This window comes from Lepidochelys olivacea (assembly GCF_965140295.1).
Source record: "Lepidochelys olivacea isolate rLepOli2 genome assembly, chromosome: 8".
NCBI lineage: Eukaryota > Metazoa > Chordata > Testudines > Cheloniidae > Lepidochelys > Lepidochelys olivacea.
In genome coordinates, this window is record NC_140418.1 from 38,800,364 (window position 1) to 38,818,057 (window position 17,694).

The following is a 17,694-nucleotide window of genomic DNA, read 5'->3' on the forward strand; positions in this document are numbered from 1 at the left end:
AGGAAAGCCCAGCAGATGCCCTCACATTCCCTGCCTCACACTATGTATAACAAGAGGGGAAAGTGAGCTTGGGAAAGTCCCTTGCATTCTCCCTCTGCCCTCTCTTGAAGTCAGTGTGGCACTGAAGGAGTTAACCATGAATGCATGAGCACTCTGAAAATCTGTTTCCATGACAACAGCTCTGGATGAAACCTAAATCTATAAAATCACATTGGAACATCTGTCAGTGCTTCTGTGTGCTCCAGACATACTGCCCACAGCGCCACCTGCTGGTAGAAACAACCCACTGTGCCTGACCTACATTCTCAGCACCAAAGTAGCTGGTAACAGTACGTTTCCAGAAAAATGGCCAACTCCAAACTAAGCTGCAAATGAAAGGAGAGGCACTGCTATACTGGGGTGCGACCCCTGGGGCTTGTGTGGCTACCAGACCTCTAACACTAGTGTGAGGTGTCCAAGCAGCAGGAGGGTTGGGAGCATAGTGATACAAGAACACTCAGCACTAGTCACTGGGGCTGTCACTAGCATGAGCATGGCACTTATCACTGTGACTCAGCCCCAGGGATGGCTGAGGCTCTTTCTCAACGGATCACTTCATTAGGGCTAGCTGCTGAGCACACTGCTCTCACACAAGAAGCCATCCCCTGACATGAATCTTGCTAAATTTTGCTGCCTTGAACAGCATTTTCTGGGGAGGAGATAGTGATGGCAGTAGGAAGTCATTGCCAATTGCATCTGGATTCTTCTGGTTTCCCAGTTCCTTATCAGCCTGCCTCTAGGCTTGGGTATCACACAGAGACTTCATTGCTTTCAATGCCCACATGAAGGGGAGACTGCATGGCAGTCCAGTAAGTATGCTGACTACACCCAGCACTACTATTCGCTGAGCCTAGATGAGCTGAGATAGGGTCCTGGATAACAGCTGCCTGGTTTAAGTTCACCCCAGACTAGACAACAAGAAAACTGGAAGGTAGGGAAAGCATCCTGAGGAACTGACCGTCCCTCCTCTAGCTCAGTGTTTCACAGTCTTCCTTCCATTGCTGCTCCTAGGCTTCCAGTTGTCCATGGAAACCTAAGTGCCCTTTACCATATTCAGCTGGCCCACAAATTGCACCCTTTCCTCACTGATACAGCCCTGCCACATCCAGGCTTTTGTTACCTCCAGGATGAACGTGTGTAACAGGTGGAAGCTTCAGCTGGCATAAAACAGTGCTCTCTGGCCCCAGGGCCAATTCCATGGGGTAGACTGCAGGGTACTCTTAGCAATGGGCCAACGGCTTTGGAATTTGCTCCCTCTTAAAAGCTAACACCAACCAGGGTTTAGTAGACATGGGGATTCTATACAACTCATTTGTTTAAGTTGACATCCTCTGATCCAGAAGCTGGGAAGGGATCTATTCCTGCAGAGGGTGAAGGCAGTAGTGAGATGTGCAATATACAATTAAATACGTGTCAGGAGGCCAGAGTACTGGAAAAGGCACGGCACTATCAGTTGAGGGGAGGTGGAAAGAACTCCTGGAACAGGCATTGTACTAACTGGTGAGGAGGGGTTTACAGAGATGCACACAGACAGCACTAACAATTTGGGGGCGGGGTGGGGAGAGAAGCTCCTGGGACATACACAGCACTAACTGTCTGGGAACTCCAGACCCCTCAGGGGGTGCACTAATCACTGGGGCCCTCTGTGCCTTGAAATGATGGCAAATGCCACAGATGTGATCAATGGCTCCATGTCTAGTTGGCAGCCGGTATCAAGTGGAGTGCCCCAAGGGTCGGTCCTGGGGCCGGTTTTGTTCAATATCTTCATAAATGATCTGGAGGATGGTGTGGATTGCACTCTCAGCAAATTTGCGGATGATACTAAACTGGGAGGAGTGGTAGATACGCTGGAGGGGAGGGATAGGATACAGAAGGACCTAGACAAATTGGAGGATTGGGCCAAAAGAAATCTGATGAGGTTCAATAAGGATAAGTGCAGGGTCCTGCACTTAGGACGGAAGAACCCAATGCACAGCTACAGACTAGGGACCGAATGGCTAGGCAGCAGTTCTGCGGAAAAGGACCTAGGGGTGTCAGTGGACGAGAAGCTGGATATGAGTCAGTAGTGTGCCCTTGTTGCCAAGAAGGCCAATGGCATTTTGGGATGTATAAGTAGGGGCATAGCGAGCAGATCGAGGGACGTGATCGTTCCCCTCTATTCAACATTGGTGAGGCCTCATCTGGAGTACTGTGTCCAGTTTTGGGCCCCACGCTTCAAGAAGGATGTGGATAAATTGGAGAGAGTCCAGCGAAGGGCAACAAAAATGATTAGGGGTCTGGAACACATGACTTATGAGGAGAGGCTGAGGGAGCTGGGATTGTTTAGCCTGCAGAAGAGAAGAATGAGGGGGGATTTGATAGCTGCTTTCAACTACCTGAAAGGGGGTTCCAAAGAGGATGGCTCTAGACTGTTCTCAATGGTAGCAGATGACAGAATGAGGAGTAATGGTCTCAAGTTGCAGTGGGGGAGGTTTAGATTGGATATTAGGAAAAACTTTTTCACTAAGAGGGTGGTGAAACACTGGAATGCGTTACCTAGGGAGGTGGTAGAATCTCCTTCCTTAGAGGTTTTTAAGGTCAGGCTTGACAAAGCCCTGGCTGGGATGATTTAACTGGGAATTGGTCCTGCTTCGAGCAGGGGGTTGGACTAGATGACCTTCTGGGGTCCCTTCCAACCCTGATATTCTATGATTCTATGATGTTTATGGAATCTTTTACAGCAAAATATTGACAGCATAACCTTCTATTAACATGCTCCTCTCCTCCTGAAATCAGAGGCTCTTGTGTTATGACTATAGCCCTTCTTGTGAGTTTTGCTGAGCCACTTGGACCTTGAGAGAAAGAGTTGCACAGGGATCTCTTCCATCCAGTCACCAGGAGGGAAGAAAGCAGCAATTTGAGTCCTCAAAAATGTCTTATTCACTTCCCACCACCTCCTCCACTGCTGGGGAGAAGGGGAAGAAGGGGTGGGGTGACACCAGCAGCAGCCCTAGAAACCTCTGGCAACTACAAGAGCCAGGAGAATCCAAAGGGGACATGATTGAAGACAGATGTGAAAGGAACATGCTCTTGTTGAGCAGGGATTGCTTAGTACAGGCCTCTGGCCAGGCCTCCCCCTTCTGCAAACTGAAACGTGCCGGGGAGGAGATGGAACTCATTAACTTGTACATTTGCTTATTTTAACAATTTTCTCCTCCTGCAGCTCTCAGATGAGTTCAAACTTTATACTAGAGTTCAAGCATTCAGCTGCTGCAATGCTACATTCCTGGGCCTCCCCCGGGACAGTGCACAGACAGCGGCCCAACTCCAGAGCAAAGGCATCAGACAAGAGCTAAGGGACTAACCAACAGAAACACTCCATAAACCTAGAGGGAAACACTGGCACACAGCTTCTCTGGGGAGCCCAGGGGTCTTCATGAGAAAACAGCCAGGAAAGAAACCTAGCAGCAACCCAGAAAAACAAAGAGCAGCCTGCTGCCCATCACTGTCCTGCCTTGAATGCAGGGGCTCAAACATCCCAGCTTCTTTGGAGGGTGAGAGGGAGAGAAAGGAGGAGGAGAGAGCATGACAGTGTTACAGATGAAACAGTTGGCAAAAAGTAAACAAAAGACTGAGCTGGGAAGATGCTGAGGTGGGGTGGGGATCCCTCTCTGATGAGAGCTGCGGCACAATTAACCCTAGAAGACACTGAACATGCGCTTAGAGGGCTGGAAAATTTGTCTGGGGAAAGCTACCCTGTGATCTCATGGTCCACGAATTCATGTCTTCAGTAGAGCAGCAGTGAGAGTTCACAGTGATCAACACAAGCTCTGTGACAGGATTTGTTTGCTTGAAGAGCCCAAGAAGCTGGGAAGGAATGCAAGTGAGCCTGTCGGGCATTTTACTGCACGCAAATTCCCACAGGCAGAAGGAGGGGATAAGTTTCAGGAAATCATGTGAGAGGCAGGAAATCAATGGAAAAGAGCTGTAACTGAGTCCATATGCTGTAACAAAGGAATGTGTCTAGTAGAATAGAGCAGACTATGCCTGTTAATGAGGAAGCCCCTGCTGTGGGGCAGCTCCTAGAGAGGGCAGTTATTTGTTGGGCTAGAGCACTTAACAGAAAACCTGCATGAGCCTCTTGGTTCACAGACTGGCCACCCTGGTATAGAGTAAAGGTTTGTAGATGGGGTGACAAATGGGTTAAGAATGAGGAGGTCACTGTAAACAGCATATGGCCACTGCATAGAGTGTCACTCAACTGCATCTCAGGGGCTGGTCTTTCCAGGGCTGTGTCTGGCCTAGCAACATATGCCAACAACCATGTAATTAGACATCTCATTAATATCCTCATGTAAGAGATCATCTAGCAGAGGGTCAAGGAGATAGCTGGTGAAATACCTACTGTATTACACAGTGGGATAAGAAACTGGATGAAGCACCAATGAAACGGACTTGAGGATTCAATTTTAGCATATTAATACAAAGGTGGGGACTCTTTTTTCACCAGTAACAAAGGAAGCTGACAGGTTCGGGTGCAGCAGATGGCTATGGTTCTGGGACAGCAGATCCGGACAGAGGTAACTGCAGCGGGCTGTATGAAGAATCAGCAGTATGCTGAACCAGTGTTGGTGAGGCCTCACTGAGGCAATGAGAATAACCCACACTCTGTCTTGTTTCACCTTTAGAAGGACTCTGTGGATAAGTGGTACAGGTGGAAAGGTGTACATTAACACTCCCGACCATGGGATCAGGAAGGTGTCTGACAGGGAACCCTCGTCCTCGCTGTATAGGGAGCAGAACACTTGGCACTCCCTGTTCTGCCTGGATGCAAACAGGTCCAACTGGGGAGTCCCCGACTGTCGGAAGATCAGGTCAATCACCTCTGGATGGAAGGACCACTTGTGGCAAGAGAAGAAGGTCCTGCTAAGGCGATCTGCCAGGACATTCCTGGTTCCAGGTAAGTGAGCGGCCACCAGGTGAATGGCATTCTGCACACAAAGGTCTCAGAGGCTGAGTGCCTCTTGACACAGGACCAAGGACCTGGCGCCGCCCTGCCTGTTGATGTAGTACATAGCGGCTGTATTGCCCATGAGGACCTGCACCACCTTGCCTGTTAGGTGGGGCAAAAAAACCTGGCAGGTCAGGCGCACCGCCTTGAGCTCCCTGATGTTGATATGAAGAGCTAAGTCGTGCTGCATCCAGCGACCTTGGGTGCAGAGCTCACCCAGGTAGGTTCCCCAACCTAGATCTGACACCTCCGAGACATGGGTGGGAGACGGTGACAGGGGCACAAAGGAAACTCCCTACAGCACTGCCTTGGGATGGATCCACCAGTTCAAGGACAAGAGGATGCGGTCTGGCACTGTGACCACTCGGTCTAGGGGTTGCCTGCTGGGAACGTAGACCGTTGTCAGTCACGTTTGCAGGGGTCACAGATGAAGCCGGGCGCGCTTGACCACATACATGCACGCTGTCATGTGGCCCATCAGCCACAGGCAAGTGTGGGCCGTGGTGATCGGATGTCTCCTCACATGGGCAATGAGATCCACATTGGCCTGAAAGCGTGCTTCCAGAAGGAAGGTACTGGCTCGTGTGGAATCGAGAACCGCTCCAATAAACTCTATGCACTGGACTGGCCTCAACATGCACTTTTCTGTGTTTATTAACAGGCTCAAATCATTGTAGGTGGAGTGTACCAGATCAAGGCTTCTTCACACCTGTCCCGGAGACCTGCCCTTGATGAGCCAGTGTTGGCGAGGCCTCACTGGCGCAATGAGAATGACCCACGCTCTGTCTTGCTTCACCTTTGGCAGGACTCTGTGGATAAGCGGTACAGGTGGAAAGGTGTACATTAACACTCCTGACCATGGGATCAGGAAGGTGTCTGACAGGGAACCCTCATCCCCGCTGTATAGGGAGCAGAACACGTGGCACTTCCTGTTCTGCCTGGACGCAAACAGGTCCAACTGGGGGTCTGGGAAGATCTGGACCCCCTGATGTTTGAGACAAGCCGCTACTGGCCATGCATTTTGTGAACACCGTAGGGGCTAAGGACAGGCCAAAGGATAGCGCTGTGAACTGAAAGTGGTGCCCCACCACTATAAAATGCAGGAACCATCTGTGTCCTGGGAATATGGAGACATGGATGTAAGCATCCTTTAAGTCAAGAGTGGCGTACCAGTCCCCCGATTCAGGGAGGGGATAATGGAGGCCAGAGAGACCATGTGGGACTTCTTGAGAGACTTGTTGAGGCCATGTGGGTCCATGATGGGTCTGAAGCCCCCTTGGCCTTGGGGATTAGGAAGTAACGGGAGTAGAATCCTCTTCCTTTCATGTCCCGAGAAACCACCTCCACAGCCCCCAACTGCAGGACCTTTTCAACCTCCTGAACCAGGAGTTGCTCATGAAAGGGGTCCCTGAAGAGGGATGGGGAAGCAGGGGGATGGGAAGCAGGGGTATCCATAAACTGCAGGGTGTAGTCCCGAGCTACTATGTCCAGGACCCAGCGGTCCGAGGTAATCTGCAATCAGGCCGAGTGGTAGGGAGAAAGGCGACTGAGGAAAGAACGGGCAAGATCCAGCCGGCAGACTGGGGCGTCGCTCTCGAGTGCACCCTCAAAATGATCGCTTTTGGCCCCCCAGGTGCTTAGCGGGTCCGGGTTGGGCCAGCGATAGAGAGGAGGAAGGACCACGGCGGCTAAACCCAGTGTCCCTTCTCCTTGTAAATCCCTGCTGAGCTTGCCAAGGCCTCAGTGGTGGCAGAGACCAGAATGGCTTTCTGGCCAACTGTGGGGTGTGCATGCCCAACGAGCGAAGGGTAGCCTTAGCGTCCTTCAACCTGTGAAGCCTGGCGTCCGTTTGATCGGAGAAGAGCCCAACTCCGTTAAAGGGGAGGTCCTAAATCGAGGCCTGCATCTCCTGGGAGAGGTCCACCGTATGGAGCCAGGAGCTGCGTCGCACAACCACCGCCGATGCGACCACCCTTGCTGCTGAGTCCGCCGCGTCCCATGCCATTTGCAGGGAGCATCTGGCTGCTGTAGTCCCTTCCTCCACCAGGGTATCGTCGCCCGGAATTGTAGGCTAGCAGTTGAATACATTTTTCCGCCAAATAAATCAAGTTTTTTGGCTTCTTTATTCTTGGGAGTAGAGGCGGTGGGGACCTGCTTGTCCTCTTCATTGGCCGCAGACACAACCAGCGAGTCCAGGGGTGGGTGACTATAAAGGTACTCAAAATCCTTTGCTGGCACAAAATATTTTTTCTTGGACTATTTTGAGGTGGGTGGGATGGGGTCTGCCACAGTGATTCGGCAAGGCCTCCATCGTGTAAGGGCAAGGTGACCAGGGCGGGCATGGAGGCCGAGAGGACATTGAACAGGGTGTCCTCCTGCTCAGTCATCTCCTGCACTTCCAGCCCCAAGTTCTCAGCCACCCGCCTGAGAAGACCTTGGTGCTCTTTAAAGTCATCCGGGGGGCTGGCCCTGGAAGGTTCCGCGACTGCTCGTCCAGGGAAGAGGAGGCAGCCCTGGCCACCGGTGGTGTTGCTGGGGGCTTGGCCGCTGCTGGAGAGGGAGGTTTGGGGGTGGGCACTGAGTCCTCTACCCCAACCTCAGAGAGCTTCTGGTACCAGGCCTGGTGCCGTCGATCTCCGCTCTGACATGGCCACTGATGCGTGCTGAGAAGGGGGCATTGTCATCACCAGAACGTCCCATGCTCCCCAATATGGTCACTGTGGTGCTGGGGATGGCAGGGCAGTTTCTGGTGTCCAATCCCGTTGCAAAGACTGTGGTGATGGGCTGAACTGGACCTCCGTGCCAGGGGAACCACTCTCTGGCGACCAGGGAGGAGCTGTCAACGCCTGGGTTTGCTTGCTAGTCATAGCTACCTGTGAGCGCTGACCAGGCGTAAGCAACCGGTAGCTATACTAGGGGGAGCAGTCCTGGAGCTGGGGAGATCACCATTGGGGAGAACCGCGTTGCGGAGACCGGTAACACAAGTGGGAGCAGTCCCATGGCGCTGGTGACTGTGACTGACATATAGACGCGGATCAGTGATAGGGCGAACAATGTCGGTCATAACATGGGAAACATCAACCCTATACTGGGGAATAACGTCCGGGGGAGGGTTTGGGTGACCGACGGCGCGGTTGCAACCTGCCACGGGATTGCTTATCTGGCGATCTGCAGTGCTCCCCCGCCCCCGGAGGGGTCTTAACAGCTGGCTTGCTCTCTCGGGGAGCCTTAGTCTGGACCTGCGACACTGGAGACATCACAAGAGCAGGTGGAGACCTGTGCTCTCTCTGCTCCTGGGTCTGGGATGACGACAGTGCAGGTAGGGTGGTGGGTCCCATACAACTCACCAGAGTCCGTGATGGACCTTTAATGGGACTAAGAGCCCCAGACACGGAGGCATGCTCACACTGCTCTGGAGAAGGCTGGCGGATAGGCCCAGTGCCTCTACTGGATGACCCGTGGGCCTTCTTGCTCGGTGTTGGTGTTGCTCGCTTCTTCGCCTTCTTCTTTGGCACCGGCGACAGTGAACGGTGCTGAGAGGACCCGGGTGCCGGCGGCGCACTGTGCAGAGAGGCCGAAGTACTCGGTATGGCCTGCACACAGGGCTTGAAAGCCGGACGGAGAGTGGACTCCGTCAGGAGGGCTCTGAGGTGAATGTCCCTCTCCTTCTGGGTGTGAGACGGAAAGTTTTTACCGATTCAGCAACACTCCTTTATGTGATTCCCCCAAGCATCTAAGGCAGCTGTTGTGGGGGTCACTCACAGACACAGGCCTACCACAGACCAAACAGGATTTAAACCCTGGAAGTCCCAGCTGGGACCCTAGCTAACAGCTAACTATGCTACTTAACTACTTAACACTAACTACAATTAAACAAAGGACCGAAGTCCAATGGAAAAACACCGCTAGCTCTTGATAAGCAAGAGAGAGGCGCTCCAACTGACCACCATGGATGGTAAGAAGGAACTGAGAGGGCGTAGGCTGGCAGTGCCTAATATACCGTGGCACGGGCGTGGCATACTAGAGGGCGCTACAGTTGGCCCTACGGGTACTGCTAAGGCAAAAATCTCCAACAGCCGCACACGTGGGCATGAGCACACCTAGAATGCAATGGACACAAGCAAGCATTCAAAGAAGAAATTAAATGACACTCCCAGGAAGTGGCTCTCAAAGCTGTGGCCCACAGAGCCCTTCCTGCTGCTTTGCAGCTCGAAGCTGCAGATTGAGGTGGGGGTGGCGCCATGGCCTTGGAAGTTATTGCTGTTTTACAAAGTGATCAGCAGAATCATTCCACATGTCGTTCTGCGTCCAGTCTGAGGTAGTTTATTAAATGGGCATGTAACAGTTCTGAAGAAGGCCCAGCAAATAGCTACCAATAGATCAGCGGTCTGGAGGTCCACAGCTAGGAGGACAGACTGGCGATCTTAGTTTTCAATTTAGAGAATAGGTGCCATGGGGAAGGGGGAGAATCTTACTGCTGCTGGGTAAAGTACAGTGGACGCCAATCTGGAAATGAAAGGGAGGAGATGAGAGAGAGCAGAGCTCTTCTTCCTTTATCTACCAGCTGTCCCAAGAGACCGAGGGGAGAGACAGCACAGGATAGGAATACAGGAATTCCCTCCCCTTTTGTTCAGTGCCTCTCCCTGTGCCATGTAATTTGCCACATTTGACATAGGTGGTAAGCTCCTCAGCTCACTCTTTTTGGTCTGTGAAGAACTCTGCAATGCTATGGGGATGTATAAATCAGCATAAACCCAAACCAAAGTCTAATGCTCTGTGCTGCTGCTGGAAGCCAAGGCGTTCACACAGAAACATTCACTATGCTTAGTCAGAGGACCTCTCCATGTGCTGAGCTGTCTCCATCACTGAGACCCCAACCAGGGGCCCAAAGCCATTTCCCTTTTCTCTTGCACCTTACAACCCACAATATAGCTACAGCTTCACATTCAGACCAGAACCTCTACTGCCCCTCACTTATCACCATACTGCCTCTAGTACCTGCATTCATGTCTATCAGCTGCTCTCTCTTCTGCTGCTTCTCCAGTCTTTCCTTCTCAGCTTTCTCCTTCGCCAGTTTTGCTCGGCGCATCTTCTCCTCTGTCTCACGCCGCTTCTGATTCTCCTTGGCAGATTGCTGCAAATGAGAAAAACAGCTATTTGGGCAACTGATGATGCAAAGGTCTGAGAGGGGCGTAACTGTACAGACAGAGTTACTTTCCCAGTAGGAAAGGATGAGAAAAGATCACACCAGGGCTAGGTGCACAGGATGGAATGGTCTGAGCTAAGTGGTAGGATGAGGAAAGGGTCCCTTGGCTCACCAGAAACATGTTCCTGAAGTTGTGCAGATCCATGAAGAACTCCTCAATGGATATTTTCTTGGGATCAAACAGGAAGTACTGGCCCATCTCCTTAAAAAGATTCTCCATATTTGAGTGCATCATTCGCAGCTTTTCATACTGCTCCTGAGCATCCTTCACAAAGATGTGAAATCTGAGAGTCAAGGATTAAAATCAGCTGCTCTGTGGAAACACAGGGGTGAGGGATAGTGTGTGCATGTACCAGAATTATCTGGTTAACCAATTGGCTCTTCTCTAGCTTGCAAGATTCCTCTGACAGCATAGAGAACTTCCCCTCCAACTGCAGTGATCCCCAGCATACTCATCTGGGTGCACCCCAGTATTCTCTGCTCAAGAGGTCAAGGGTTCAGTGTCTTATGTTAAAGGGGGAGGAGGAAGGGCTAGGTGTGAATATGCATGGCATGTACTGGACTTCCCACAGCACGCTCCTGCCAGGGATTCCCTTACAAAGGGAGACCTTACAGTGCACCAGCGCTGCTCCTTCTATATGGCCCCTACTACCTGTGATGTTCCCCTCTGGTGTTATCTGGACCGGTGATCTGCTAGGTCACTCCAATCCTTGACTCTGGGAGCCAGGCTTACCCTGCTCTGATGTGAGAACCCTCACTCCTGAGCTGTTCACACACAGCCTCTGGTATGTAAGACGCTCCTTCAATTCTGCAACCGAATGACACTAGCCAATATCTCCGGTCCCAGACACAACCCTAGGAACCTCTGTCTTGCAGCGTCCAGTTACGCCCATTGGACGCTGCAAGCTTATATGAGTTCGTTAATTTAACAAAGAAATTGATATGCACCAGGCTTGTTATCCCAAGGGGAGATTCTGACATGCTTCAAACCAAACAACTGCTTCAGGTAGAATAAACAAACAGATTTATTAACTATGAAAGATAGATTTTAAGTGATTATAAGTCAAAGCATAACAAGTCAGATTTAGTCAAATGAAACAAAAGCAAAATGCATTCTAAGCTGATCTTAACACTTTTAATGCCCTTACAAACGTAGATGCTTCTCTAGCTGACTGGTTGCTCTTCAGCCAGGCTCTCCCCTTTGATCAGCGCTTCAGTCGCTTGGTGTGGTGTCTGTGGAAGAGAGAGGAAGAGCATGGCACGCTGCAAACGTCTCTCCCTTTTATCATGTTCTTTCTTTCCTCTTGGCTTTGCCCTCGCCCCCCTTCAGAGTCAGGTAAGCATTACTTCATTGCAGTCCCAAACTGACAAAAGGAAGGGGGGTGACTCACTCAAGAGTCCAACAGATCCTTTTGTTGCTGCCTAGGCCAGTGTCCTTTGTTCCTGTTTGCTCCATACATGCCCTGATAATGTGTGAACTGCCTCTCTGCTCTTGGAGAGTTTTTGCCTGGGCTTGCTTTAAGCCATGAGGATATATTTTCAGCCTCATAACTATATACATGAAATTATAACCTATAACATTACTGTAACAACTACTATAACATCACTATAACAACAATGCTCAGTGCAATATGAGCCTTCCGAAGACACCTGACATGACAAACTTTGCATTGGATATCATAAAATCATTTTACAAGGATCAACATGGGGGTGCTGGGTGTTCCCCCGAGGTACAGAGTGTCACACCACCACAGTACAGTGGGAGTCAACACAACCGCATCCCAAATCCATGCAACTCACCAGAATCCCCTCAGCCAGAGCAGACTACCTGTCAGCCTGACCATCACTCTGCAATGTGCCTGCATCTGAGCGCTTTTGTCCCCAAAACACATGCAAATACAGCGTATCTACATCCCAGTTTTGTCCCCCAACAGTAGCACAGGAATACTCTCACTCATGGTAGATGCCAAGTACCAACTCTCATCTCACAGAACATGGAATTCCCTTGCCTGTGGTAGCAACTCCCCAAGACAATGTAGCATACCAAATATTGCCCTCAGTAGAGGTACACCCTGAGTTCCAGCCGTCACCATATGGTGCACAGAGAATCCTGCTGTCTGTGGCACATAGCTGCAGACCAACTTCCAGCAAACTCGCAAAGTACCAAGCATTTTTGGCACCCAGACGAGTAACAGACACACGAGCCCACAAGGCACTGGGGATCCCCTTGCACACAGCATCCAAGGACCTGGAAGTAAGTGGAGATTCCTCTGCTGATGGCATAGTGCATCTAAACAATGAACCAGGGATCCCTTCAGTCATGCATGAACATGCCTTTTCCCAACACCATGTCAGAGATGTCTTCTTCCACAGGACATACCCATGTGCTAGCTCCCCACAACCTTGCAGTGCACTGGAGATCTCTTCTGCCCTAACATGTGCCCCTGTACAGGCCCCTCTTTCTTAGGGGTAAAGGATATGGTCATTTTTTCCACAAATTTGTCCTTCTCATCTGTGGCAGTGGGGAATTTCTCAACATCATGCTGCAGGTCTGAAATCTGTTTCCTCATCTGATCCAAATTCTTCTGTAAATTCTCAGCAGAGACTGAAAGAGATAGACAAAGATGGAGTATGATATTCCCAACATACACATCAAAATCAAGGCCTTGTCCACAGTGGGATTTTAAATACAACTGTAACTGCACCCATGCAGAGAAAAGGCACTATTTATAGAACCCTGCAAATCTGCGGATATCTGCTTTATATCCATGGATATCCACATCCACGGGGCCATGTTTGTGAATTGGATGTAGATACAAATTTTGCATCAGGGCTCTAACCATTTACACTGGTGTAGCTTAACCTAGTTCAATGCAAGGCTAGTTCCACCAGTACAATGGCGTTGTGCCAGTGCAGACAAGACCAAAGCTCCCTGGGGTCCTTGGCAGCAGTTCATACCATAGACAGGGCCCTATATACTCATGGATGGTATCAGCTCAGGTGAAGGGCAAAGCGGACTTGTTTTCTACACCCAGCAGACGGACGATGTCTCTAGCATTCCACTCATTCCTCTTCCCCTGTCCAAATGGGCACAAGCAAGGGATGATGGGCCAGATTCCTGGCCCCACTATGCTGCCTTTGTGCCATTCTTGTAAGGGGCCATACACAGGCTGCCTGTGACTTCCCCCCAGCCTAGAGGTTCTACACCATCTTCCTTTGCAACCCCCGGCCTAGGAGATCCTCTATGGTTCAGTGATTTCTGGCTGCCAGAACAGTTTCTTTGGGTCACAGATCGCTTGGTGGCACTTGTAGCAGCCCTCAGGCTAAACGAGGATTGGTGATCTACAAAGATAGCGTAAAACCACCTTTGCCCCCTTCAGCACGAAGCACAGTGCACTTGAGAAACAGGGTGTTTGTTTATATTAGAATTTCTATTGTGTTTGTGGTCAGAAGACAGCTTGAGGGCTAAAAAGGAATATGTGATCAGTACTAATGGAAGAGAAACATGAGGCTGGTTAGTGAATACAGAATTGAAAGGGGAGCCAGGACCCCGGGCACTCTGCTGACAGCTTCCATTCCTGCTCTCTGAAGGAAGGATACATCTGCACTCTGCATCCTGCTGCTCTCCTCTTTCCTTCCTCCTTGGACACAGACTAAACACAGCCAGCCTTCCACACAGGACAAACAATAGATATAACAAATGGAAGGACGGACACCTGGGAGTACAGGGAGCGTCCCTCACAACCCTACACAGCACAGCGCAGCCCTACTACTCAGTCCAGAGAGGCCTTCCTTTTATCATACTCACAAAACCACATACCACTGGGAACTAGCTTCAACAGCAACCTTTTGGCCTAATGTCCATTTACACAGAAACAAAAATGGTCTTTGTTCCACATGCTCAAGATCCACTCTCCCACTCCTACCCACACAGAGAGACAAAGCTCCACTCTCCCAAAACAATATCAGCACCCCACATGTAACCCTGCACCACCTTTCACCTATTCTGACACCACCTTCTGTAACACTCTCCACCCACACTACAACAACAAATACCTCGACTGGCTTTCTCCACGTGGATGAGCTCATCAGGGAACTTCATTACATCAGGGTACTGCTGCTCACACAGCTCAGTCAGGAAGTGCAGCAATGTTAACTTCTGATCAGTGGATTTTGTGTCTCGGAGCTGGTAATGAGAAAACTGGCTGTGAGAATGGGACAGCACACAGATTACTCGAAACTAGCCAAGAGTGGTTTGCTGCCCCAAGCACAGATGCCTGAAGGTTTCCCTGTGTGAAAAACACAGAGGAAGCAATGCCCTGACCTGCCCATGGAAAAAACACTCACCTTGCAGAGGAAGCTAATGTTGAAGCCAAAGGCACCAGCATTCCTAGAGCCTGCATTCATGAAGTTGCCCACCAGTAGGATTATCTCCAGCAGGTTGGAAAAGCTCTTACTTTTGCGTACTTCCTCACAGGCTGCTGTTACTGAGACAATCTCAGGCTTGATATTCTCCACCTGCTCATTAAATTGCAGCTTGAAGAGGATGGCATTGAGGCGGGGCCGCAGGCAGGAAACCGAGCTAATCTGAGAAGGGAAGGGGACAGGAACAGTGTCACACACAGGGGGAACGGAAAACAAGGTGTTCTGAGAAGGGAAGGGGACAGGAAAGGAAGCCTACTTACCAGTGACGGTAGCTCTTTGCAGATCCACTCTCTAGGAGGTGTGTGCTATACCTTGCGAGTCCCAGAATCATTTAAGAGCAACTAACCATAGAAGATACACACACTGACACTCAGTCAAACATAAGGTACATTAGATTTTTTAAATTTAGACTGTAATGCCCACATGCCTAACCATACTCAGTTCCACTCCATGTATGCAAAATCTAATTCTAGACCACAAAGATGAGGGGAAAATGGGCAAGGAAGCATAGCTCTGCAGAGTAAATACACATGGAGAACTTCAATTACTGGTAGGTAAACTGCCCTTCCCTTGCATACAATCGTCATTGCAGATTCCCACTCTAAGGCCACAATTCCAGAAAGCATGGAAATAGGCTCTGAAGTCCTGTTGGGTTCAAGCACATGAAGGCTGTGCTTTAGTGCTTTCCTGAATAGGGATGCTTTCCCAAATCAGAGTCTAACATCTGATTTGGGATGTAATAGCAATGAACCTGCGGCAGGGTTACTCAGAAGCATATATTTAAACAGAGACAGAAGCACTGGCCTCCCAAGGTGAACATCAAATCCAGATCCAATCTCAAGAGACTACACCCGAACGTAGCCATGACACAGGATCTTCATGGTAGTCTTAGTCTCAAAGAAGCAGGTCATTGAAGCAGCCATAGCTCCTTGACACTTGAACCCCTATCTAAGATAACATAGCTGAATGTACACTGTTACTGATAGAAGATTGCTTGTTGCTTGGTCTTCTTCCTTTCTTATGACAACCAGGCAATTTATTAAACTGTTTAGTTCTAGCTCAATAGTAGCTTCAAGGCCAGCTTGTGGGCTTAGAAAGAAGTTCAGAAAGGAAATGGCCTGGGATGAAACTTACATTATCTTGGTCAGGAATTGACTCAAGCAGATCATCCATGAGTCTAGGGAGGGTCAAGTTCAAATCCCAAACACTAGGTGATTTACAGATTGGTGGGTATACAGGCAAAAGACCCTTTGGAAATAGTTTCACCAAAGGATGAGCAATGACAATTACCATCCATGTGGAACAACTCATTCTAGGGACTAAATGTACCTTAACTATAGAAAAAGATAACCCAGATTTCATCAAGAACAATAAACGCTCCAAAATGACAAGAACAGGCCATACCTGAGATGCCACATCCTTACTATAAGAACACACAGAAATGCTTCTATTTGAATAAATGACTCAAAGCGTCTAAGATTGGCTAAGGTTCCAACATCCGTGCCACTAGGTGAAGCGACTGGCTCAGAATTTCCTTCTGGAAACTCTGGTTAAGAGCACAGGTAGTTCTTTCATAAGCACAAGAATGCCCAGACACCACAGCTAATGGGTCCCAACCAAGATTATTAGGATTCTGTAATCCAATTCTTGTCTTGCTTTCTACAATAGAAAACAGGGGTGGGGAAGGACTAGAACCACGTGTCTAAGAAATTAGATATCCTACCCCTTGGGTTTGGCTGTGGTCCAGTCAGTGAACTAGACTGGAAGGAAGGAAATAAATTATTATTGGTCTGGGCTTTCCATTGGCATTTCATGACCAGGTTTCACCCTGGGAATAAGATGTGGCTGAAGAAACTGACTGATGCTGGTAACTGGTAGACACTGTGATGATCCCCTGAGTCTACTTACTGAACTACTGGAATGAAGGTAGTGCCAAGACTGAACACTAGACTGCAGTTGCTGACGCTGGTGGGATATTGAAGAGTGGGACCTTCAGAGGCAGCACAGTGGGACCAGATGCTGCAAGGAAAACCCCTAAATTCCAAGACAACAATAATAATTCTACTGTCATGAAATATCCATATCCTTTGTTCTCATCCTCCCAGCCCCCACAAAAACCACCCAGCTATGACTAAATTGAAAATTCTTACTGATGTAAAATGTAAATGACTATTTTCCAGGATGAGTTTTGTTACTGTTCTCTGGGCACCCTGACTCTACTCTTTGGGCGTTGGCTCCTGTGATGCTGGCCAAGGCAACCCAGCTCAGAACCTCCTCTTCCCCCTATGTGCCAGGAAAGGGAAGGTTTTGGTAGCTGGCTTCAGCAGCTTTTCTCCCCAGCTTCTCAGGTCTCAGCTGCTGCACTGTTCTCCAGCCTACAATTGTGTCTCCTCCACTCCCTGGACCCTTGTTTCTTGCTTTCCTACCTGCTGCTGGTTGGCTCCATAAAGGAGCATGTACTGTGATCCAATTAACTTCCCTTTGTGGGGAAAGCTGCAGAGCAAGAGGAAGCTGCAGGCTGGTCCAAGCAGGGCAGGGTGACAGTCGGAAAACAAAATGTCAGGTGTAATAGATGAGAGACTTGGGAAGTGTAAGTGTTCAGTGACTATACTGAAACATGCCAGACAGGCTTGGACTTTTGCAACATTAAGTGTTAAGTGGGTTTCCTGGGGAATCCCTGAGGGTGCTTAAAGCAAATTCAACAATAGTACTTATACAAAAACCCAGGCTTTTGAAGCTTTGTCCTTAGGAGAGCACATTGACTGGAGATACAGGAGATCAGAGATCAAAGGCCCAAATGCTAGAAAGAAACAGCTGGACTGTCCCAAGCTTGTTCTAGTTCTTGATCTGAAGCCTGACATGAACTTGCAACCAGGAGAACTAACCCTTTTTACTAAAAAGCAAAGGAGTACTTGTGGCACCTTAGAGACTAACCAATTTATTTGAGCATAAGCTTTCGTGAGCTACAGCTCACTTCATCGGATGCATACTGTGGAAAATACAGAAGATGTTTTTATACACACAGACCATGAAA

General features: G+C 49.5%; 1 protein-coding gene across 1 annotated transcript in view; it reads right to left on the reverse strand.

Moving 5' to 3' along the window:
• The window catches only part of DIAPH1 (diaphanous related formin 1), a 164,014-nt gene that overhangs the window by 15,431 nt on the left and 130,889 nt on the right, over positions 1–17,694 (reverse strand). Inside the window, exons 21-25 of the mRNA XM_084636395.1 lie at positions 14,583–14,822; positions 14,292–14,421; positions 12,714–12,840; positions 10,348–10,510; positions 10,028–10,163 (exon numbers count right to left, since the gene is read on the reverse strand). Coding sequence (XP_084492521.1) covers positions 10,028–10,163; positions 10,348–10,510; positions 12,714–12,840; positions 14,292–14,421; positions 14,583–14,822 — 796 coding nt within the window. The remainder of the gene's footprint in view (positions 1–10,027; positions 10,164–10,347; positions 10,511–12,713; positions 12,841–14,291; positions 14,422–14,582; positions 14,823–17,694) is intronic.